The 21,777-nt window shown below is 38.6% G+C and overlaps 1 protein-coding gene across 13 annotated transcripts in view; it reads left to right on the top strand.

Moving 5' to 3' along the window:
* The window catches only part of VAV3 (vav guanine nucleotide exchange factor 3), a 450,959-nt gene that overhangs the window by 206,740 nt on the left and 222,442 nt on the right, over positions 1-21,777 (top strand). For all 13 annotated transcript variants that reach the window (XM_060412226.1, XM_042251679.2, XM_042251676.2 and 10 more), the window contains 6 exons: positions 4,857-4,952; positions 8,316-8,384; positions 10,035-10,121; positions 13,410-13,495; positions 15,034-15,166; positions 15,866-15,975. In XM_060412226.1, the coding sequence (XP_060268209.1) occupies positions 4,857-4,952; positions 8,316-8,384; positions 10,035-10,121; positions 13,410-13,495; positions 15,034-15,166; positions 15,866-15,975 (581 nt within the window). The remainder of the gene's footprint in view (positions 1-4,856; positions 4,953-8,315; positions 8,385-10,034; positions 10,122-13,409; positions 13,496-15,033; positions 15,167-15,865; positions 15,976-21,777) is intronic.

Below are 21,777 nucleotides of genomic sequence, written 5' to 3'. Positions count from 1 at the left end.
CTCTAATGAATGGGGTAGGTCTTGATAGATGAGATTCCTTGTAGAGAATTCTGTAAGAATTGGTATGTCTTGGCCAGAAGAATCAGTAAAGGTTGAGAAATGGCAAGTAGATTAGTATGAACAAAGCACCTGGTTACAATGGAAAATAAGTCTGGAAACTGTGTTGTCTTTTCTTTTTTTGTACGTATTTTTTTTCCCCCATAAGAAGGGTTTGCAATTTTAAAAAACTTTTGAAAAATGATTATTTCTGTGTTATATGAATTGTCATTTCAAATCTATTATCCATATGTTTAGATCTTCTTAAAGTTCAGGTAGCAATGTATAATCCACTCTTGGGTGACTGTGGGTAGCTTGGTTGGCCCTCTCATACCCTCCTTGCTGCTGATTGATGGGTTTAACCACAAGGTCAGCTGATAAACAAGGAAAAATAGACAGAGGATTTTTAAATGAGAGGCCCTTCACTGTTGAGCATATCTGGTCTGAATTCCTAACTCATAATTCCCACAAAGGGGAGCTGTTGGTGAGAAAGTTTGTACATCAACAGGCTACCAGGTAACTGTACTAATATTATATCACAGATCCTTCTTTCTTACCTCTTACAATCCCTTGATGGTGTGGGTCTTGTGTCTGGAGATGATTTGAGTCACCACTGAATGACATCCTTACCACCTTATTAGCTGAAAGGGCTTCTGCTCCTCTTTAGAGAACTGAGCCCCGTAACTTTAGAACTGTAGGACATCTTGAGTCAAATTAAAATACGAAGGTCAAGTTAAAACTTTACACCTTACACAGTGATTACCTAATGAAGCTACCATTAAGGCAGTATTTTTAAAATAAAGATACATAATTCTCGTTCAAGAGAAGAGTCAGCAAGTGGACAATCAAACCTTCATTATATTCTCAACGTTATTTTTGAATGTTGCTCTTCCTTCTTTTCAGAGTCACTGTCAAAATCCTGCCCAATAAGCACACCTTCAATCTCTAGAGTTATAGTTTCTGTAGTTATTGTAAATCTTAGGGAAAGAGAGACCCTCAGACTGAGTTTGAAGGCTGAGTGTGAGGTGATGCTGGTTGTCTTTTCCCCAGCTGAAATGTCCCTATTCTAACCATGGGCCTGATTTGGAAATATTTAATCAAATACTTACTATAAGCCTTCCAAACATAGTCTTTGCTAAAACTGTCTTCTGCAAGTCCCAGCATGGGAGAGGGAAAGCTGCCTTATTGTTGGTTTCTTTCTGCCTCCCTCATGTTTTCTGTTTTTTGGTTACTGTTATTCTTGATGATTTCTGCCTTTTTTCACCCTTACTGTAGAACCAAAGTAACATGGGGTAAAGGGTAATGGAGTCCCTTTACTTTGCTCTAAAAGGTCACTCGTCCCTATTCCAATTTCTTTTCAATTAGGGTTAAGAGTTGAGGCTAAGCACTTGACTGGATGTTGTGGAAGAATCTTTTCTACCCTTTATTTACTTTCAATACTAATAAGCATTTTACCTTAAGGGGGTCTCAGCCCCCCAACTGTAGTTAATGCCAGCAGTGTTAGATTCTTGACTTCTTAAGCCTATAACTTAGAAGTTGAATTAATTTTACCCCAAAAATTTTAAACTGATTTCCATACATAAAGTGAGTTTTAAATGTGTAACATTTTCTCTCTTAACACTGTGTGAAGATGGCATAACAAGTGTAAGATAAAACTTCAGTTTCTGAGGAACTCAAAATGCAGCTGGCAAAATGAGACCCATTCATTACAATAATATTAGCAGTTTGACCTCCTATTTGAGACTCATGATCCAGAACTTGTTACAAGCTATGGAACCAAGAAATCAGTGAAATAGTTATCCATCCAGTGAACGGCAGCAATTTATAAGACATAAGCTAACATGTCAGGATGTGTCCCCAGTTCTTGCCTGAGAGCTCTAGTCAAACATTCACTAACTCATTATGGTCATTGGAGCTAATGGTGTTTGTTTCTGTAGTCCTGATAATATATCTTCCATGTTCTGGTAAAGCTAAGTATGGGCAAAATGGAAACAGAAGAGTATTTTCTTGAATAAAATTCCTTCCATGAACTGGAAAATTCCTTGGTCTTGGTTATGTAATTGTCTGAGGATTTTGAACTTACTAGGTTGCTCACAAATAAATATATTTTTATGGCATCTTGCTTTTTTTTGGAATGAAATCATGTATATGTGAGCAATAGTAAAATCAGAAAATCAACCTGTTCAAGAGTTGCCAAACTTGATTTAAATTCAGGCTTTGACACTACAAATTCAGAGTACTTTCCTCAAAGTTGTAGTTAACATCACAAGAGTGAACCAGTTAATACTATTTTTCAGTAAACTTTTAAGAAAGTAGAATGTGAGATTAAAAAAATAATATTGGAGGCTTTAAAAACTTTGAATTCAGTAGTGGGTTTATATTTTAGCAAATTTTTGGAGTCAATCATTCAATTACATTCATTTCAACTAACAAATTCTTAAGAGGTATAAAAATATATTCAGTTTAGTCACTGAGTCCTGTCTGACTCTTTGCGAACCCATGGACTGCAGCATGCCAGGCCTCCCTGTCCTTTGCCAACTCCCACAGGTAGTCAAACTCATGTCCATTGAGTCGGTGATGCCATCCAACCATCTCATCCTCTGTCATCCCCTTCTCCTCCTGCCTATAATATTTCCCAGCATCAGAGTCTTTTCAAATGAGTCAGTTCTTTGCATCAGGTGGCCAAAGTATTGGAGTTTCAGCTCCAACATCAGTCCTTGCAATGAATATTCAGGACTGATTTCCTTTAGGATGGACTGGTTGGATCTCCTTGCAGTTCAAGGGACTCTCAAGAGTCTTCTCCAATACCACAGTTCAAAAGCATCAATTCTTCAGTGCTCAGCTTTCTTTACAGTCCAACTCTCACGTCCATACATGACTGCTGGAAAAACCATAGATTTGACTAGACAGACCTCTGTTGGCAAAGTAATGTCTGCTTTTTAATAAGCTGTCTAGGTTGGTCATAGCTTTTCTTCCAAGAAGCAAGCATCTTTTAATTTCATGGCTGTAGTCACCATCTGCAGTGATGTTGGAGCCAAAAAAAAAAAAAAAAGTCTGTCACCATTTCCATTGTGTCTCCATCAATTTACTATGAAGTGATGGGACCAGATGCCATGATCTTCGTTTTCTGAATGTTGAATTTTAAACCAACTTTTTCACTCTCCAGTTTCACTTTCATCAAGAGGCTTTTTAGTTATTCACTTTCTGCCATAAGGGTGGTGTCATCTGCATATATGAGGTTACTGATATTTCTTCTGGCAATCTTGGTTCCAGCTAGTGCTTCATCCAGTTCAGCATTTCTCATGATGTACTCTGCATATAAGTTAAATAAGCAGGGTGACAATGTACAGCCTTGACATACTCCTTTCCCGGTTTGGAACCAGTCTATTGTTTGTTCCATGTCCAGTTCTAACTGTTGCTTCTTGACCTGCATACAGATTTCTCAGGATGCAGGTTAGGTGGTCTGGTATTCTTATCTCTTTCAGAATTTTCCACAGTTTGTTGTGATCCACACAGTCAAAGTCTTTGTCATAGCCAATAAAGCAAGTAGATGTTTTTCTGGAACTCTCTTGCTTTTTTGATGATCCAGCAGATGTTGGCAATGGTTCCACTGCCTTTTCTAAATCTAGCTTGAACATCTGGAAGATCATGATTCATATACTGTTGAAGCCTGGCTTGGAGAATTTTGAGCATTATTTTGCTAGTGTGTGAGATGACTGCAATTGTGCGGTAGTTTGAGCATTCTTTTGCTTTGCCTTTCTTTGGGATTGGAATGAAAACTGACCTTTTCCAGTCCTGTGGCCACTGCTGAGTTTACAAATTTTCTGGCATATTGATTGAAGCACTTACACAGCATCATCTTTTAGGATTTGAAATAGCTCAATTGGAATTCCATCACCTCCATTAGCTTTGTTTGTAGTGATGCTTCCCTAAGGCCCACTTGACTTCACATTCCAGGATGTCTGGCTCTAGGTGAGTGATCACACCATCATGATTATCTGGGTCATGAACATCTCTTTTGTACAGTTCTTCTGTGTATTCTTGCCACCTCTTCTGAATATCTTCTGCTTCTGTTAGGTCCCTACCATTTCTGTCCTTTATTGTGCCCATCTTTGCATGAAAATTTCCCTTGGTATCTCTAATTTTCTCGAAGAGATCTCTAGTCTTTCCCATTCTATTGTTTTCCTCTATTTCTTCCTCACTGAGGAAGTTGTTCTTATCACTCCTATATAAAAATATTTTAGGAAAGATATTATACATATATATTTATGACAATAATGAAAAGACCCACAAAGCACAGAGAGGTAGAGCAATTTTCATTGAGACTAACACCCTAGAAGTAAAGCTCTTCAAGAGGGTGGTGGATTTTGCTGGAAATTAGAGAAAGCGCATAGCTGTTGGTGACAGCCAAATGAACCAAAGTTCTAATGTTGGGGAAGGCACATAATGGGTCTGATGAATGGGACTTGTTCTTGATTCCTGGTCCATAGGCATGCTTGGAGAGACTGGTGAAAGGTTAAGTGCTAAGTGGAAGAAGATGCTGAAGGACCACTAGAGAAAATAATTTTCATGTGTAGAATAGGTCTCTGTATATATTCTTATTTATAGCTGAACTCCTGCAAGTTTTGTTTGTTTGTTTTGATTTTTCTTTGATGATACTTCCTATTTTTAAGAAAGGGTGATCATTAAGGGAAAGAGCAAAATATTTATTGTATAATAGCAGTTTTGCTTATGGCTTTCGCATCTTTTAATGTTTGTATTATGACTTCCTTTGACAAAACTAACAAAGTTAAATTAAAAATATGTATATATTTCATTAGGAATGTTCTAAAAGAGCAAACAATGGGAAATTTACTCTTCGAGATTTGCTTGTGGTTCCTATGCAGCGTGTTTTGAAGTACCACCTTCTCCTTCAGGTATGTAACTTGAAATTGTTTGTTCATTCATGAATTCAACCAAACAGTAATGAAGCATCAATTATGCTCAGAAACGTGATATTTGGAGCCCTTTCCCCTTACATTTTTCAATTATGAGGATGGCTAAATGGGAAATAACAGAACAGCTGGAAAAGTTTTCCTCCTTTTGTGTGAAGGTAATTCTGTATCTTTCATAAAGCTGTGTTTTATGTCTTGCAAACAGAAGTGGCTCCAAAAAATTTTAAAAGTTAAAAAACACCCAAAACAAATACAAATATCCCTTCAACAACCAAGTCTTCTGTCGTTAGCAGTAATCATTGATTAGAATCTCAATGTTGTGATACACTTGAGTTTTGGCAGTTTAATTGTGTTAGAACTTGTGCCTTATAACCATAAATGAAAGAGAATGGTGTCACATTCTGTGTTGCTTTCTGCTATACTAAATTATAATAAGGCTACATTTATTTTGAAGTGATTCTTATTATAACCCCAAAGCTTATGGTTTCCACAGTTAGTCTTCTAATGACGGTGGAGAGTCTTATAAATTTAATTTGATAGCTGTACCAGGAGACTCATTAGTTCTGCTCCAAAGAAATGTCTTACTGTATTAGTCTGTCAGCTCTGCTGATGCTTGTGAAATGTCATTTTAAAAAGATCTACTACCTGTATGTGAATATAATTCTGAATTTGCTGTGCTTTATACATCTTGTATATTAAATTTCTTGAACTGTAGCTGCAAAATTATTAGTCATTTCTATTTTTGTTCTACTGAGAAATCAGAAAAATTCCAATGCTGATTATTCCTTAAAAATGCATTAAAACATTTATGAAACCTAAACTCAAAGAAACTTAATCAAATTGCATTTTATGAAAAAATAATAAGGAAGACTTGGGCAGTCAGTTTCTGAGATATCATGAAACTAAAAACATATCACAGAAGAAGATGATAATTTATTTTGTAACTTTGGGATAGTCAAATATTGATTGAAGAATTTAAAAGGTGCCGTTTTGAAGAAATACCTATTTTGGTCACTTAAAAGATTTTAGACTTATAAAAGTAGAAAATATGACCATACATTTTAGAAAATCAGCAAACTTTTTTTTCCCTTAACTTCTCTTGGGTTGTGTGATATTTTAAATTTCAAAAGTATATTTAGCTCCATGATGGTTTTTTTTAAGTAGGGAAAGTTTTATCTGTGATACCACACTTAGATAAAAATTCTAGAAATGTTTTTCCATCTCAAAATAATGTAGAGTAGAATTAATTTGTCTACTTTTTAGAAATATGTTGAATACATGTGGTGTGAATTGAACTTTTTCTACTTACTACTGTATTTTAGTGGGTAAATAATTTTTGAAAAGCCTTGTGATTTGCAATCACAGGTTTATAAAATTAAAATATTTTATAGTGAGAGTTGAAACTTTGAGAATACTTTACTTTTATTATTTAAGAAGAGTGAAAATAGAAATGAATATAACTGTAACAAGTTTATTATACATAACAGATTTGGTGTTTGTAGGTTCTGTTTACTAGAAACACTAGTGGTTTTGAATTCAGCAAAGACTTCTGAATGGCTTCCATGTTCCACATTATAGTGTGAGACTCTGAACAATATAAAACTGCCCTCCTCACACTGACAAATCTCACTGTTTAGATAAGGAAAAGGAAAAGTAATTTGCCAAATACAATACAGTGTGATAAGTATGCCAAAGGTACAAACGTGGCACAAATAAAGACCTAGTTAATTATGGCTTGAATAGAGGTCTCTGTCATAGAAAGCTTCACAGAGGAGCTATTCTTGAGCTTTGAAGGAAGAATAATGGTTTGACAGGTGGATTAGAGAGAAAGGGCTTTAGAAGAGAGAAAACACCATGCCTAATGGGATCAGATATTAGAACGTGTTTTGAGAATTGCAATTAATTTAGTGGAACTAGGACACAGGTTGTTTGAATGGAAGTGAAGAGAGAGGTTGAGGGAGGTTTACAGAATTCATGTCATGAGGCATCTATTAAGAATGGATGACAGCCTGAAGCTTTTGTGGGTTTCCCAGAAGTTCAAATAACAGGATCTTACTTACATGTAGAGATTCAACTCTGATGTCAGTAGAGTGACTAGATTAGCGAGGAAATAACAGAGTAGTCAGTAGTGAATAGAGTAGTGAGGAAAGACTGCAAGGTGGAAGATGAAACAGAAGCCTGCAGTGGCAGTGGGGGTGGTTGCAAGGAGAAGGATAAAGTTAGCATAAACAGAATATTGTGTGAGAGAGAGAGGGAAGGGTCGGGGTACCTGTTAGGTTTTGGCTTAAGTGATAAAGGTGCCATCATTCAGTAAAACATAAACAGGAACAAGAGTAGGAATGTGGGTGAAGGTTCATTACATTTGGACATGCTGGACCTGAGGGTCTTGTGAGATATCAGGTAGAACTGTTTAATAGGACATTTGAGGCTGGAACTCAGGTGTGAATTCTGGACTGAGCACATTCATTTGAGAGTGAACTTCCCCACTAGGTCGTAGATGATGCTATGGCAGTGGTTGTGATAGAATTCATAGAGTATGTAAAGTAGGAATAAGGGAGACGAAGGTGAAAATCTAGGGAATAATAACTGATTTCTAAGGTGCAGACAAAGAAAGAAGAAAGTTGAAAGACTGATGACTAGGCTGACATTTAAGATGAGCTAACAAGTAACAAAATCACTGCAGATGGTGACTGCAGCCATGAAATTAAAAGACGCTTACTTCTTGGAAGAAAAGTTATGACCAACCTAGATAGCATATGCAAAAGCAGAGACATTACTTTGCCAACTAAGGTCTGTCTAGTCAAGGCTATGGTTTTTCCAGTGGTCATGTATGGATGTGAGAGTTGGACTGTGAAGAAAGCTGAGCGCCGAAGAATTGATGCTTTTGAACTGTGGTGTTGGAGAAGACTCTTGAGAGTCCCTTGGACTGCAAGGAGATCCAACCAGTCCATTCTAAAGGAGATCAGCCCTGGGTGTTCTTTGGGAGGAATGATGCTGAAGCTGAAACTCTAGTACTTTGGCCACCTCATGCGAAGAGTTGACTCGTTGGAAGAGACTCTGATGCTGGGAGGGATTGGGGGCAGGAGGAGAAGGGGATGACAGAGGATGAGATGGCTGGATGGCATCACTGCCTCGATGGATGTGAGTTTGAGTGAACCCCAGGAGATGGTGATGGACAGGGAGGCCTGGTGTGCTGCAATTCACAAGGTCGCAAACAGAACCTGGTTATATCAGATTTATCACTTTACAGTACAAATAATGATAAAATGGTTTATTTGTAAAATGTTTTCTTTACTTTTTGTTTTAATTTGGTGAAAGTAGTACTAAACCATATCTTCTGAATAGGAGCTGGTCAAACATACCACTGATCCTATGGAGAAGGCAAATCTGAAACTGGCTCTTGATGCGATGAAGGTAAGAGAAATGCATCATTAAGTTGTTTGTATTTCTCATTCTTACTGGAAAGCAGTGACTACAAACTGCTAATACATATGTATGAGATGCTAATAGAAACTATAATATCTATACGTATTTATGTAGTTTTATTATTAGTGGGGAGAGCTGGGTATTTTTAACTGAAATTGATATCCTTGCATGGATTTAATTATTGGACAAAAACTAAAACCAAGAGGTATATTAAAATAACTTTTGTTATTTATGAAAGCATGTCCCCTTCCATAACCACCAGGAACGATTAAATAGAAAGGTTTTATTTCATTCTTTTTATGGCTACTGATAGAAAACTGTTGACTTATGCAAGCAGCTAATGACTTTAGAACACTGGTGTGACTTGTTTTCCTCAAGTGAGGATGTCTGCCAGGTTTATCTTCATGGATGCTGTACATCAGTAAAGTGGGTCAATCTGGGTTTCTATTTCTGGTAAATCTGAAAATTAAGAACTTTTGATACAAGTAGATAAAGGCAGACATTTTGAACATATTGGGCAATGCATAAAACCCCAATTTCTCTGCTATGCTGAACTTAGACTTTGCAAGAAATAATATTTGCCCCAACTTAAAACATACCCAAGTATTTGTTCTGGAGACAAAGTGCCAACATGACTCTACTCAAAGCAACGCATAATGCTTACCCATGCCCCTGTGCGAATCTCAGTGTTAGCTCTGCTGTTTAGCTGACTTGAATACCATACCAGGAAGCAGCACACAATTATTTATTATTATTTAAAGAAAGATACCAAGTTTCCAGTTTTTTAAAGAAGTTTCTTATAAAGATATTCTATGAAAAATCAGGCTTTCATTTAGAACAAAGTTAGGAACTGCTTTTTGTCTGAGTTCTGTTCCTGCTGTTGCAGATGAATGTAAGAGGGTAGGGGAAAAAAGAAAAAGAACCCAGAAAACAGGAAAAATCTGGAGCACCTATAATAAAAATAGCTGGTTACAGTATGGAAAGATTAGCTAATGTTTCCTCAAATATGAGAAAAGTGTTTCAAAATAGGTAAAGGCACACGGAAAAGCAAGGCCAGCGTTGTTCGTGATCTTCGTTCATTTTCTCACTCCCTGGTTTCTCTCCTCTTCTTTCCTTCCCCTTTATTAACTCTTTGAAATTGACCTGGCACCGCTGACTAAATGCTCCCCGGAACTAAGACACTTAATTGGTTACAGACAACAGCCCTGCTGGATTCATTGTCTCACTTTTAGTGACTTTTCTGTCCTGTCTAATCCTTCATGATTGTCCTCATTCTAACCCAAGTACACGTGTGACTCCCTCAAGGTCAGCGTTTGGAATCTACAGGCTCCCGACCTGGTTTCCTTTTTGTTGTTCCGCGTGGCAGCGTATTTTGTTTGTTCAGTGTCTGATCTTCACTCTTCTCAAGGGTGTGGTAAAGGACAAGCCTTCAGTCTTCCCAGCTGTACTCCAGACAGTTTTAAATTGCTTTTGAGATGCAGCTTTGATTGACTGGGCTTTCATTTCATTGTCGTTGAGAAGTTATGGCGGTAACTTTTATTACTAATGAAATTAATGATGTGTTTCTTTTCAAACAGTGCTCATCTCTTGTCTGATCTTATCGTGCCTTCTTTTTCTCCCCTTCTCTTTATTCTTTAGGACTTGGCACAATATGTGAATGAAGTGAAAAGAGATAATGAGACCCTTCGTGAAATTAAACAGTTTCAGCTATCTATAGAAAATTTGGTATGTAATTATCATTCCATCCAGCTTCTCTAACCCACAGCTTGGGGGACATTCTAGGAGTTGTTTCTGAAGAAAAAATAGTTTACCTTCAAGCTTCTGTTGTTCTAGGTTTTATTCTGACTTCTGTTTGACAGAGTCCACAGGGATGAATGTTCAGTGGCATCTGTGACACATTGCTTTCCAGGGACCTTCTGCCATCATTTGTCCCTAATCACATTGTGATACCTCTGCTCCCAGTAGTCCCAACTCTAAATACTGGATCCATTTTTTTCTCTTCTTATCCTCACCCCCATACATACTCATGGTAGAGCCCTGTTAATATATTCATTTTATGTATATTTCCTGGGTGACTGCTGTGTGCCAGCTGTTTTGCTTGGGGCTGGGGCTATAACTATGAGCAACATGATCTCATGGGTGAAGAGACAGTAAAAAGAGAGTTTAAAACTGCTCTATTGAGATGAATGCTGTGAACAGATTGCTGCAACAGAGGCTAGTGAGGGGAGTCCTAGTTTAGATAAGATGCTCAGTAAAAGTCCTTCTGAGGCATTTCTCATTTGAGCATGAAGGATGAGAAGAAGCCAGTGGCATGAAGGTCTGTAGAGAGAGGATTCCAGGCAGGAGCCATAGCAAGTGAAATGCCCAGAAATGCGCAAGAGCCAGGAGACTTTCCTCGTGGTCCAGTGGTTAAGGCTCTGTGCTCCCAATACAGGGGGTGCGGGTTCAGTCCTTCAATACAGGGGGTGGGGAACTAAGACCCCACATGCTGTGTGGCATAGCCAAAAAGTTAAAGATTACAAAAAAGAAGAAGCTGCTGCAAGACAAGAGAGGCTGGAAATTGAGAGTGAAAGGAAGAAGGATGGGCCCTGAAGTGACGGAGGAGGACCGGAGAACTGCACCCCGCAGCCTTGGAGGACAAGGCACTGAGGGATTGCAGCAGGAAGCTAGTGAGAGGCTCTTACCAGAGGGTTTCACAGTCTGATTTATGTGTCAGGAAAACTCTTTCATCAGGCAGACCAGTCAGCAAGTTGTTGAGATGGTTTCAGGAGAGATATGATGGAAGCCTGGTTAAGGCTGTGGGTAGAGAAAACAGATAAGTGAGTGGATTTAAGATACTTTCCTTGGTAGGGCAGTTTTATTGCTTCTTTCTCTGAAACAGCCTTGGTCTGTGTCTTTCTTTCCACACATACAGCCCTTTCCCCTTTTCAGGACTCCATCTGCCACCTTTCCAATCACAGTGGCCTCTAATTACCTCTTCCCGTAGCTGTGTTTCCAAAATGTGGATTTCTCCATTCGCTTGCTTTCCCAAACTTGTCGGAATTTTGTTACCTTCAGGATTCAGTCAACATTCCTTCACATGGATATTTAAGGTCCTCGATGATCTGGCCTTAATCTGTATTCCTAAACTCATCCAGCTAATGACTGCCCACATACTTTACATTGCAGCTGTCCTGCTGCATTGTAAGGTCTCTGATTTGCACCTGGTTTCTTGTCTGCATTTCTTTTGTGTGTGTGTGTTTGGTGACACGGCACGTGGGATCTTATTAATAGTTCCTGACCAGGGATTGAACTTGTCCCACCTGTATTGGAAGGGTGGAGTCTTAACCACTGGACTGCCTGAGAAGTCCCTGCCATACATTTTTATAGTTATGCCTTTATTATAATGTTGTCAAAGCCCAGAATATCTGTTTTCATAATTTCCTATCAAATTTCTTCGATGTCCAATTAAAAAAAAAAAAAGATTATCTCCCTAGTCTGCCATTTCCCCTTTTCCTTATAATTCCATAGCACATTGCCCAGATAGCTGTTTTCATTGTGGTGAAAATATTAAATTTACCCTTTTAAACTGTACACTAGTTCTTCACCCTGCCTGCCTCCCAGCCCCAGGCAACCACCATTCTACCTTCTGTCTTTATGAATTATTGAGTATCAATACTTACCACACTTTTGTTTGCAAATATTTTCTCCCATCCTGTGGGTTTGTTAATAGTGTTATTTGCACAAAATTCTAAATTTTGATGAAGTCCCCCTTTCCTTTTGTTGCCTCTGCTTCTGGTGTCCTAAGAAGCCATCACTAAATCCAGCGTCATAAACCTTTTCCCCTGTGTTTTCTTCTTGTATTTTTAGCTCTTTGATTCATTTTGAGTTAGTTTTTGAAAACAGTATACGGGCCAGACTTCATTCTTCTGCGTGCGCATATCCAGTGTCCCCAGCACTGTTCGTTGAAAAGGCTCTCCTGTCCTCCACCAAATGGTTGTTGGCACTTTTGTCAAAAATCATTTGACCTTTATATGAGGCCTTATTTCTGGACGTTCTGTTGTATTACATTGATTTAGATGTCTGTGTTTATGCCAGTTCCACCCTGTTTGGATTACCATAGTTTTGTAATAAGTTTTGAAATCAGGAAGTATGAAACCCTAACTTTGACCTTTTTTATGATTGTTTTACCTATTAAGGATCCTTTGTGATTTCATGTGAATTTTAAGATGGAATTTTCTGTTTCGGCAAAAAAAAAAAAAAAAAGGAATTTTCATAGGAAACATTAATCTTTATACTTTTTTGTTGTACAGTTGTACACTTAATTACCTATCTTTTTTATTAGAATATAATCTCATTGATGTTACTGATATTTTGAATCAGTTCTTTTATCCTTTAGCACCTTGTAGATCAGGTGCTCATAAATGCTTAACACTTCTTATTGTCTGCCTCTGGGGAAATGGCTTATTATTTTTAATCATTAAGTCAGGACTTTTCGTTTTTTGATATCTTAGCCTCAAGGAAGCCGTCCTTGACTCCCTAGACAAAATTAGGCCCTCCAGCTACGCATGCTGCTTCTGCTCTTCCTTCATGCAATCACACGTTTATGACTATATATTTCGGTGAATATTTGTCACCCCGTGGGCAGTATGTTTCAGGAGGGCAGGGTCTATATCATTCTGTCCTGTACTTATTACAGTGGCTAGCACATAGTGGATGCTCAGTAAGTATCAGTTGTAACTTTCTTGTGATTTGCATTATTCCAGTTAATTCTCTCTTTTGGTAGCTAACTTCTCTATTAGGGTTGTAAGTAAAATTAATTAATGTCTTCAGTATGCCTGCTGGGATGAACACGGACAGGTTGTTTTTGAAAGTGTATCATACAGACCTGAGCTTTTTAGAGTAACTGTGCTAAAAAGGTAAAATGATAAAATTTGCTCTAAGGAAGTTGTGCCTAGAAAATATCCTCGCTAATATTTATTTCTGTCTTTATGTGATTATGAAAAACTGAGACATGTCCATTTCCTATTTTAGAACCAACCCGTTTTGCTTTTTGGACGACCTCAGGGAGATGGTGAAATTCGAATAACCACTCTAGACAAACATACAAAACAGGAAAGGTGAGAAGGATCGGTGCTTATTTTCAAAACAAGTTGTTAGTATCGGGAGATTGAGAAAATCTTAAGGATGTTTCCTTTAGGATAAAGGAGTGAAATAAATGAATAAAAATAAGGGAAGAGACCAATCTATGGCTTTTTAATTTCTATGGACATGTTAGGTAGTCCCTTCTTTGTTCTGGTATCTGTTGATTTCCCTAAGTTTGAGTTCTTCAGAAGGAAAAGAAAAATCTAGAATGTCAGCTAGAGTAGAAAAGTACACATTAAAATGAGAGTAGCAATAAAATAATAGTAGACAGATACCATAAAAACACAATTGTTTAATTTTACTTTTTGGTATGCATTATAAAAGAACTAAGAGTAATACAACGGGTCTTAAGAATGAAGTCCAAATAAGGGCCATTTAGTGAGATTTTCTTGAGGGAAATATGTAGGTGTATTCCTTAAAGATTAGTCAGCTTGCCTGGTGTCCCTAATTATCTATATGTATGTGGTTGTTAACGTGATGTATTTGGTTGAAATGGCCATTTTCTGGAACTTTAGGAGAATAGAAAGTTAACCAGTAGGGGGCAGCATCACTCTTGCATCCACCTTGACACCCGGGCTCTAAAGGTAGGTCTCAGGAGAGACACATCCTTTTAGCCTCTCCCAGAAAATAGTCTTTTGAAAGTGATGCAAGTAATAAGGCTGTGTGAATGTCTCATTATCACAATGTATATGTGTTAATCACTGACTGAGAGTTTTCAAAAAGATACAAGTGTTGGTATTGGATGATAGGATTTATAAGATTTATTTTCTCCCTCAATTACATTGCTTTTAATAAGATAGAAGAGAAATATCAAGGTGTAGATTTAACCATGATTTCTGTAGCTCACATTGAGGTCATGCACCACTCAGTTTGTATTTCAAGTTGTCCTTAAAACATAGGAGCAGCATCCAGGGCAAAGCACAGGTTCCACGAGTAGACCCAAGAGTGAGTCCTGCTTTGCAGCCACTAGCAGTGTGATCCTGAGAAAGTTATCCAGCTTCTCCGAGCCTCAGCTTCCTCCTCGATAAAATGATGGTGACGATAATACCTACCTCAGGAGATGGTCCTGTGGATTTAAATTAAGTGAGCCATCTTTGTGGAAGGGATGAATGCTTCTCAAGGCAATCTAGCCCACACCTAGTAGCAAGGGTAGACGTTAACCACTATTGTTGTCATTAGTATTTTCCCATGGGTGTTTATCTTTTAAACTGGAAGAAAAAAGTACTGGTTCATGAACAGTGCTTTATGACTTATCTGTTCCTGGCAGCAACCCTGCAGTGTGCATGTTATTCTTGTTATGATTTTGCCTGGTTTTTACCTGTGGAAACTGAGGTACAGCAGGGTTATTCATTTAGGAAAGGGCAGTGCCAGGACACGCGGCTCATTCTTTCAGTGTGCAACACTATCTTTGTCTTTAACTCACGGGATAAGTCAAATTTTACCTGGGAAGAATTAATACACGTTCTTCCAAGCTGTTTAAATAAAACAATCTCTCTTGCTTGCTCTCTTTCAGGCATATCTTCTTATTTGATTTGGCAGTGATTGTATGTAAAAGGAAAGGTGATAACTATGAAATGAAGGAAATAATAGATCTTCAGCAGTACAAAATAGCCAACAATCCTACAACTGATAAAGAAAATAAAAAGGTAAATTCTTGGAAATGAACAACTGTAATTTACTTATAACTTTGACTATTCAGGGAACGTATGCTAATACAGTAATGTGAAAGTGAAAGTTACTCGGTCGTGTCCAACTCTTAGTGACCCCATGGGCTATACAGTCTGTGGAATTCTCCAGGCCAGAATACTGGAGTGGGTAGCCTTTCCCTTACCACAGGGGATCTTCCCAACCCAGGGATTGAATCCAGGTCACCCGCATTGCAGGTGGATTCTTTACCAGTTGAGTCACAAGGGAAGCCCAAGAATGTTGGAGTGGGTAGCCTATCCCTTCTCCAGGGAATCTTACTGACCCAGGAATCGACCAGGGTCTCCTGCACTGCAGGTGGATTCTTTACCAACTGAGCTACAGTAATGTGAGAGGTGGCTCATTGATCCAGGTCTTTTTGTTTCTAGAGATTAATTAGAGACAAGCCTCTTTGAGAACTAATTAGACAGTGCCACAGGTGGTATGATCCTCTCTAATGCCTTGATGAACATGGCAACAAAATGCACTTGGCATAGCAATTGTTATAGATAAGTTGACTACAATAATCTTGATCGTTCACAGTTTGATGATAATGTTAGGAGAGGTTTTGTGGATGATTATGGAGGTATTTTAGTGATTTGAAAAACACAATGTTACTAATGAATGATATCTATTAACCTGAGGAATATTAATTTTAACAGTGGTCTTATGGCTTCTACCTCATCCATATCCAAGGACAAAATGGGTTAGAATTTTATTGCAAAACAAAAGATTTAAAGAAAAAATGGCTGGAACAGTTTGAAATGGCTTTGTGAGTATTTCTCCTTTTAAAAGTGCTTTTTTTCTACTGCATAAGTCTCTTATGAACAGTGAGCTGCCAATAAACGTACTGTCATGTTTGTAGCATGCGTAAGAGGAGTGGAAACGCTGAGCGTGAGCGCTGTGCTACTGGGCTGTCAGCTAGACGACTTTGGTCTCCTAGGAGAGATGTCTCGGTGAATTGCTTCAAAAAAAAGAAAGAGGGAGCTCCAGCCTTCTGTTTGATTTTCTTCTCATGTGTGTATTTTAATTCCTTAGCTTTCAGCAGCTTCTGAAGATTTTAATTATTCTACTGATAAACTTTTAATGTAATTGCCATGTTTTGTATATATCTTTAAGTAGAAAGACCCCCAGATACACACACACACACATATTCATACATGCAAAAATCTCATTTTAAACAGATTAGTTTGTTCCTCCTATTTGTTTTTAACTTATTTCTTTTTTGAATTCTGGGTAAATTGCTTGACATATTCAATGAATGCTTTCAGGGCCTAATTTCTCTCAGTGATTTTTCCTTTTATTAAAGTGGAGGCTCAACAAAGAGGTAGGAAATAAATCAGACCTGTTTCAAAGGGAATGGCATACAGAGATGTAATTATACAAGAATATGTCATTATAGGAGTTTTCTTTCAGTTTTGAGGTTCATGGATTAAAAGGTGTATAATGACTTTTGTTATGGAAACATATAGGTCACCCTGAAATTGAAACTGGTAGCAGAAGGTGAAATTAAGGAAAAACACTTTTGTGATTTGCTTCATTTGCATTCTAACATAATTTACCTTTTGCAGACAAATTCTATTGGATTTTTTGTTTGCTTTTTCCTTTGCTTTGTTTTTGAAAATGCTTATATTGATATAAAATGGAGATAAGATTAGAATATTTTATTGCAGTTCTTAAGTGAGAAAAATAGAACTTTTCCTTGGATTATTATCTCTAAAATTCTGAAAGATAAGATTGTGCAGCTAAAATAATTTTAACCTTATAGGCAATTCTGGGTTCAGCAATAACCCTTGTCAGGAACTGGCTGCATAGTCTTAGCCAATTTATTTAACCTCTCAGAGCCTCAGTTTCCTCCTTTGTAAAATAAGAATAATGATATTTTGAATTCCAGATACTATGTGTCAAGCAGTATGGTGGCCAGATAGTACAACAGCAGGATATGGTATGAATAGCAAGCGTTATCTGTTGTTATCACTGTTATTTAATATTGCTTTGTATTTCTTATCCCTAGGGACTTACAATATCAGAATACATCTTTCAGTATACTATTATAGTTTTTTTATGTATTGTTATTGATTATAGTAATTAAAAGATCTTAGTATTTGCATGCATCCATAAAATGACTATTGTATAGGGACCTCTCTGGTTCGGAGCACAAGTGATGTAGTTGGTGACCTCCGCCCATTCTCTGATGAGCTGTGGGCTACATTATAAACCAAGTGTGCTGTTCTAGAGAGGTTTCAAGTGATAGGCAGTATTTGGACTTGAGCAGTTGGAACTGGGGTGACAGGATGTGGGGTTGCTGATTATGTGCAAAGGCAGAGTTGACCTTAACACCCCTTTGCTCTTGTGGGAAGGATGCTATGCTGGTATTTTCTTATGGGTTCTGCTTGTTTAATCTTTACATGAGTGAAGGAATTTCTGCAGAGGAGAAACGTTAAATTTGTTATCCAGAGTCAGCAGACTCCTTGGACTGTATTGATAGGTGTATCACTTAATATTTTGTTCACTTGCTGTAAATCAATCAGACAGCTAAACTCTGGATACATGAGACTCAACAAGACGGGTGCTTATCTCTTTTCTTCCTGGAAGGGAATCTGGGGTAGGTGGACAGGGGTAGGATACTGGCTCTCTGGGTATTGTCGGGAAGCCAGGCTCAGATCTTCCTGCTCTGCCATTGTCTGCATGGCTTTTGTCCTCAGTGTTCAAACCTTGTTGTCTAAGATAGCTGGAGCTCCAGCTATAAAATCTACATTCTAGGCAGCAAAAGGTGATCCCCACTTTCAAGGATCCTGTGAAGAAGCACCATAAACTTTTGGTAAATAATACTGGCCAAAACTTGGTCATGTGGCTGTATCTGACAAGGCAGTCTGGAAAACGCAGTCTTCATTCTGGGCAGGAGTAAGCTTGGCTATGAACCAGGCTTCTCCAATTATGAAAGTAAGGAGAAGTGGGTACTTGTAGGCGACTCTCAGTCCCTGCCTTAAAGGTGTATACATGCAGGAAGGATTTGGAGTTACTCCTTGGAAGAAAAGTTATGACCAACCTAAATAGCATATTGAAAAGCAAAGACATTGCTTTGCCAACAAAGGTCCGTCTAGTCAAGGCTATGGTTTTTCCAGTGGTCATGTATGGGTGTGAGAGTTGGACTGTGAAGAAGGCTGAGTGCCGAAGAACTGATGCTTTTGAACTGTGGTGTGGGAGAAGACTCTTGAGAGTCCCTTGGACTGCAAGGAGATCCAACCAGTCCATTCTGAAGGAGATCAGCCCTGGGATTTCTTTGGAAGGAATGATGCTAAAGCTGAAACTCCAGTACTTTGGCCACCTCATGCGAAGAGTTGACTCATTGGAAAAGACTCTGATGCTGGGAGGGATTGGGGGCAGGAGGAGAAGGGGACGACAGAGGATGAGATGGCTGGATGGCACCACCGACTTGATGGACGTGAGTCTGAGTGAACTCCGGGAGTTGTTGATGGACAGGGAGGCCTGGTGTGCTGCAATTCATGGGGTCACAAAGAGTCGGACACAACTGAGCGACTAAACTGAACTGAACTGAACTGAACTGAACTGAAATTGTTTTACCACAAGCAAGATGGCTGCATCACACACAGGAAAGCTGGGTGGAAGTCTTTACTGTGAGCGTCATCTAAGCACCTCAGCAATGTAATTAAACATCCATCATGACTATTTTCTTTCCAGAGTATCCCTGGCTGCCCATGCAGATGATACCTTTTCTTGAAAATTGCTCAAAGTTGAGGGCTTCCTTAAGCAGAGATTATGCCGCATATGGCATGTGAATTAAAATTAAGCAAAATAAAATTAGGATTTTATTCGAGCATCAGATGGCCCATTATTTTATTTCCCCCCTTCTCTATTGAAGCTTGTTATGCAGGAAAGCCCTGCTCCCAGCTTTGTAAAACAGGTCTTGCTTGTCTTGTGCTCAGTCAGAAACGTAGAATAATCTAGGTAAGTCTGGGCTTAAAATTTTGCTTATGGCTCAAATTTTTCTATTTTACCCATTATCTAAAGTTCTAGTACTCTTATTCTGTAAGCCATGGAGAAAAAAAGAAAACTAAGAAGTCCTGCAGCCTTCTTGATAATACATGATAAACAGCAAGCCTTGTGTCTTGACACAGACCATTTCTTCAAGTATCTTGGCATTAACGGGGGTCCTGTAAGTCCCCCTACAGCATTCTGGAGTGTTGTTTTAAGGAACTTGGGGGAGGGAGGCGTTGGTGGGGGGGTTGCAGGAAATCAAAGGAGGTGATATTTTAAGACTGATGAAATGCTTGCCAGTTCTATTTACAGAAGATGGCAGCTCTGCTGTTTATAGGATGATTGGATCATTTTTATTTTAAAAAATTGCAAATCACCTTTAGGGAGTTTAAAATACTGCTCTTAATTTAGAATATTAAAAAGGATCATAGAAAAGCACGAACACCAATAAACAGTATCTGGTAAACAGAAATCATCTCCCCAGAGCTGACCTAAATCACAGCATCTGTCTTTTCCCTAGCACTCCCCCAAGCCCACTCAGAAGTCAGATTTTCTGACCTTCTTTGGCCATAGCCACATCCAACATTTAAAATTCGCAGTGGACCACAGCAGAACTTGGCAAATCTCCGGAAGAAAGACTTCACAGAGAGAAAAGCAGCAGTGACCCACTTGGATAGGGCAGGAAGAAGGAATTTTTTTTTCTTTTTTTCTCCTGTGAGATGTGGTAGCAGGGCCGATTGCTCTTGAGAGTGGTGAAGCAGTTTTTGAATCAAATAATGTTCGAGAGCTATAGTTCTTGGGATCCCACTCTGAAAAATCCATTTAGATCTTTAGAAGCCTGATTGATACACCTTATTTATTCTTATTTCCAAAAGGGCTGTCACTCTCTCACACAGTTCCACTTAGTTATGTGTGCATTAGGATGGCAAATGTATTTATTAGCTTAAGCTAGTTTTCCCAATAATGTCAGTAAGTGCAGATGTGAACACTGCCCATAGCCATGTTAAAAATATTGTTAGAAAGCTGCACTTGCTTGGTGATGCACTGGTAAAGAATCCACCTGCCAATACAGAGGCCACTGATTCGATCCTTGGTCCAGGCAGACCCCACGTGCCGTGGGGCAGCTAAGCCGGTGCACTGCAGCTACTGAGCCCAGTGCTCTAGAGGCTGTGCTGCAGCATAGGAGCAGCCGCTGCAGTGCAAAGCCTGTGCGCTGCAACTAGAGGGAGACCGTGCACAGTGACGAAGACCTGGCACAGCCATAAAAAAGTAAACAGATAAATACAAGGTGTTAGGAAGCTCTGGACATGTTTTCCCCAAATCCCTTAAATCAGATATTTTTAATGTTTTCTCCTGTTAGATTTACATTAATAAACCCTGTCATACTCATTTTTTAGCTCAGGGAACGAGCAATTGCTGGAATATTTCAGCACATTTGTACAAGTTCAATGCTATATCATTTACAATAGGGTTCAGGATCTTAGTTCACAGCATTTTCTTTATCCAGGAAGTGCTAAAATAAGCACCCAGACTCAAATCCTGTTATCTAAAACTGGAGCCAGGTTTCTTTCTTTTTTTCTTTTTTTTTTTTTTTTTCCCACTGTGACTAGGAATCGGAGGATCCCACAGTGTCCTTACATGTTCCAGAAATAAGTCCAAGTTGGGTAAAATATGATATAAAAGAATTCAATAATAGAATAAGAAGACTTTTAAAAGGAAGAGTTAAAGAAAGAAAAAGTAGAATGAGGGAAAATGCATTGCATATGGTAGCAAGTGGTAGATTCTGAACCAGCCTCTGTAATATTTAATTGAAGGGAACGGAAAGGTCCTTTTGCCTGCAATTTCTTCTGACTTGACCCAATTTTTGAAATTCTAGCAATTTATGTTTACTCCCTTGAATAAGGAAGGCCCCCTGGAAGATGCATATGACATGATCACCCTACTATCTAAGATTTCTTCACTGTGTGCCATATGCCAGTCACAGTGCCACGTGGCTCATCTAAGGAAAAATAACATAGGGACCAGTAATGTCTGCTAATAGATGGGCCCACGGTAGGTATCTGTTAAATGTTAAGACTAATGGGAGTGAGGAGAAATGAAGGAAGAGGGTGTATGGAAATTCCGGAGCTGGGGAGAGGCTCTGGGACAAGGCTTCATTGTCATCTGTGGGGGACAGCCCCAAGTTTCATTTCCCAGGATGAACCCCTGAAAGGCAGCATTCTCCTGTGTGGGGTGGGAGCAGGGATGAAACTCCATCCATGAAACTCCACCAGTCGAGTTTAATCTGAGCCACAGTGTGTCCTTCTAATTTATTCCCCATTTACTTCCAGAAGGAATTTGAGGTCACTCACCATAAAAAGCACACATGCCATGGAATTAAAAAGAAAAATTTAAATAATCAGAGGTCACACAGAACAGTGTTTCAAAGCATTTCCTCAAATTCTGGCTCCACTAAACAAGAACATTTTCTTGAAATTCACTTTTTGGAGTTTGATTATGAAAGCAGTGCATATGTTTTTCACATTTTAAGTAGAAAATTATATTTTATCCCATATAATTAGTTTTAATCTAAAGG

This window comes from Ovis aries, chromosome 1 (assembly GCF_016772045.2).
Source record: "Ovis aries strain OAR_USU_Benz2616 breed Rambouillet chromosome 1, ARS-UI_Ramb_v3.0, whole genome shotgun sequence".
NCBI classification, from domain to species: Eukaryota; Metazoa; Chordata; class Mammalia; order Artiodactyla; family Bovidae; genus Ovis; species Ovis aries.
This window is presented reverse-complemented; position numbering and strand designations above follow the sequence as displayed.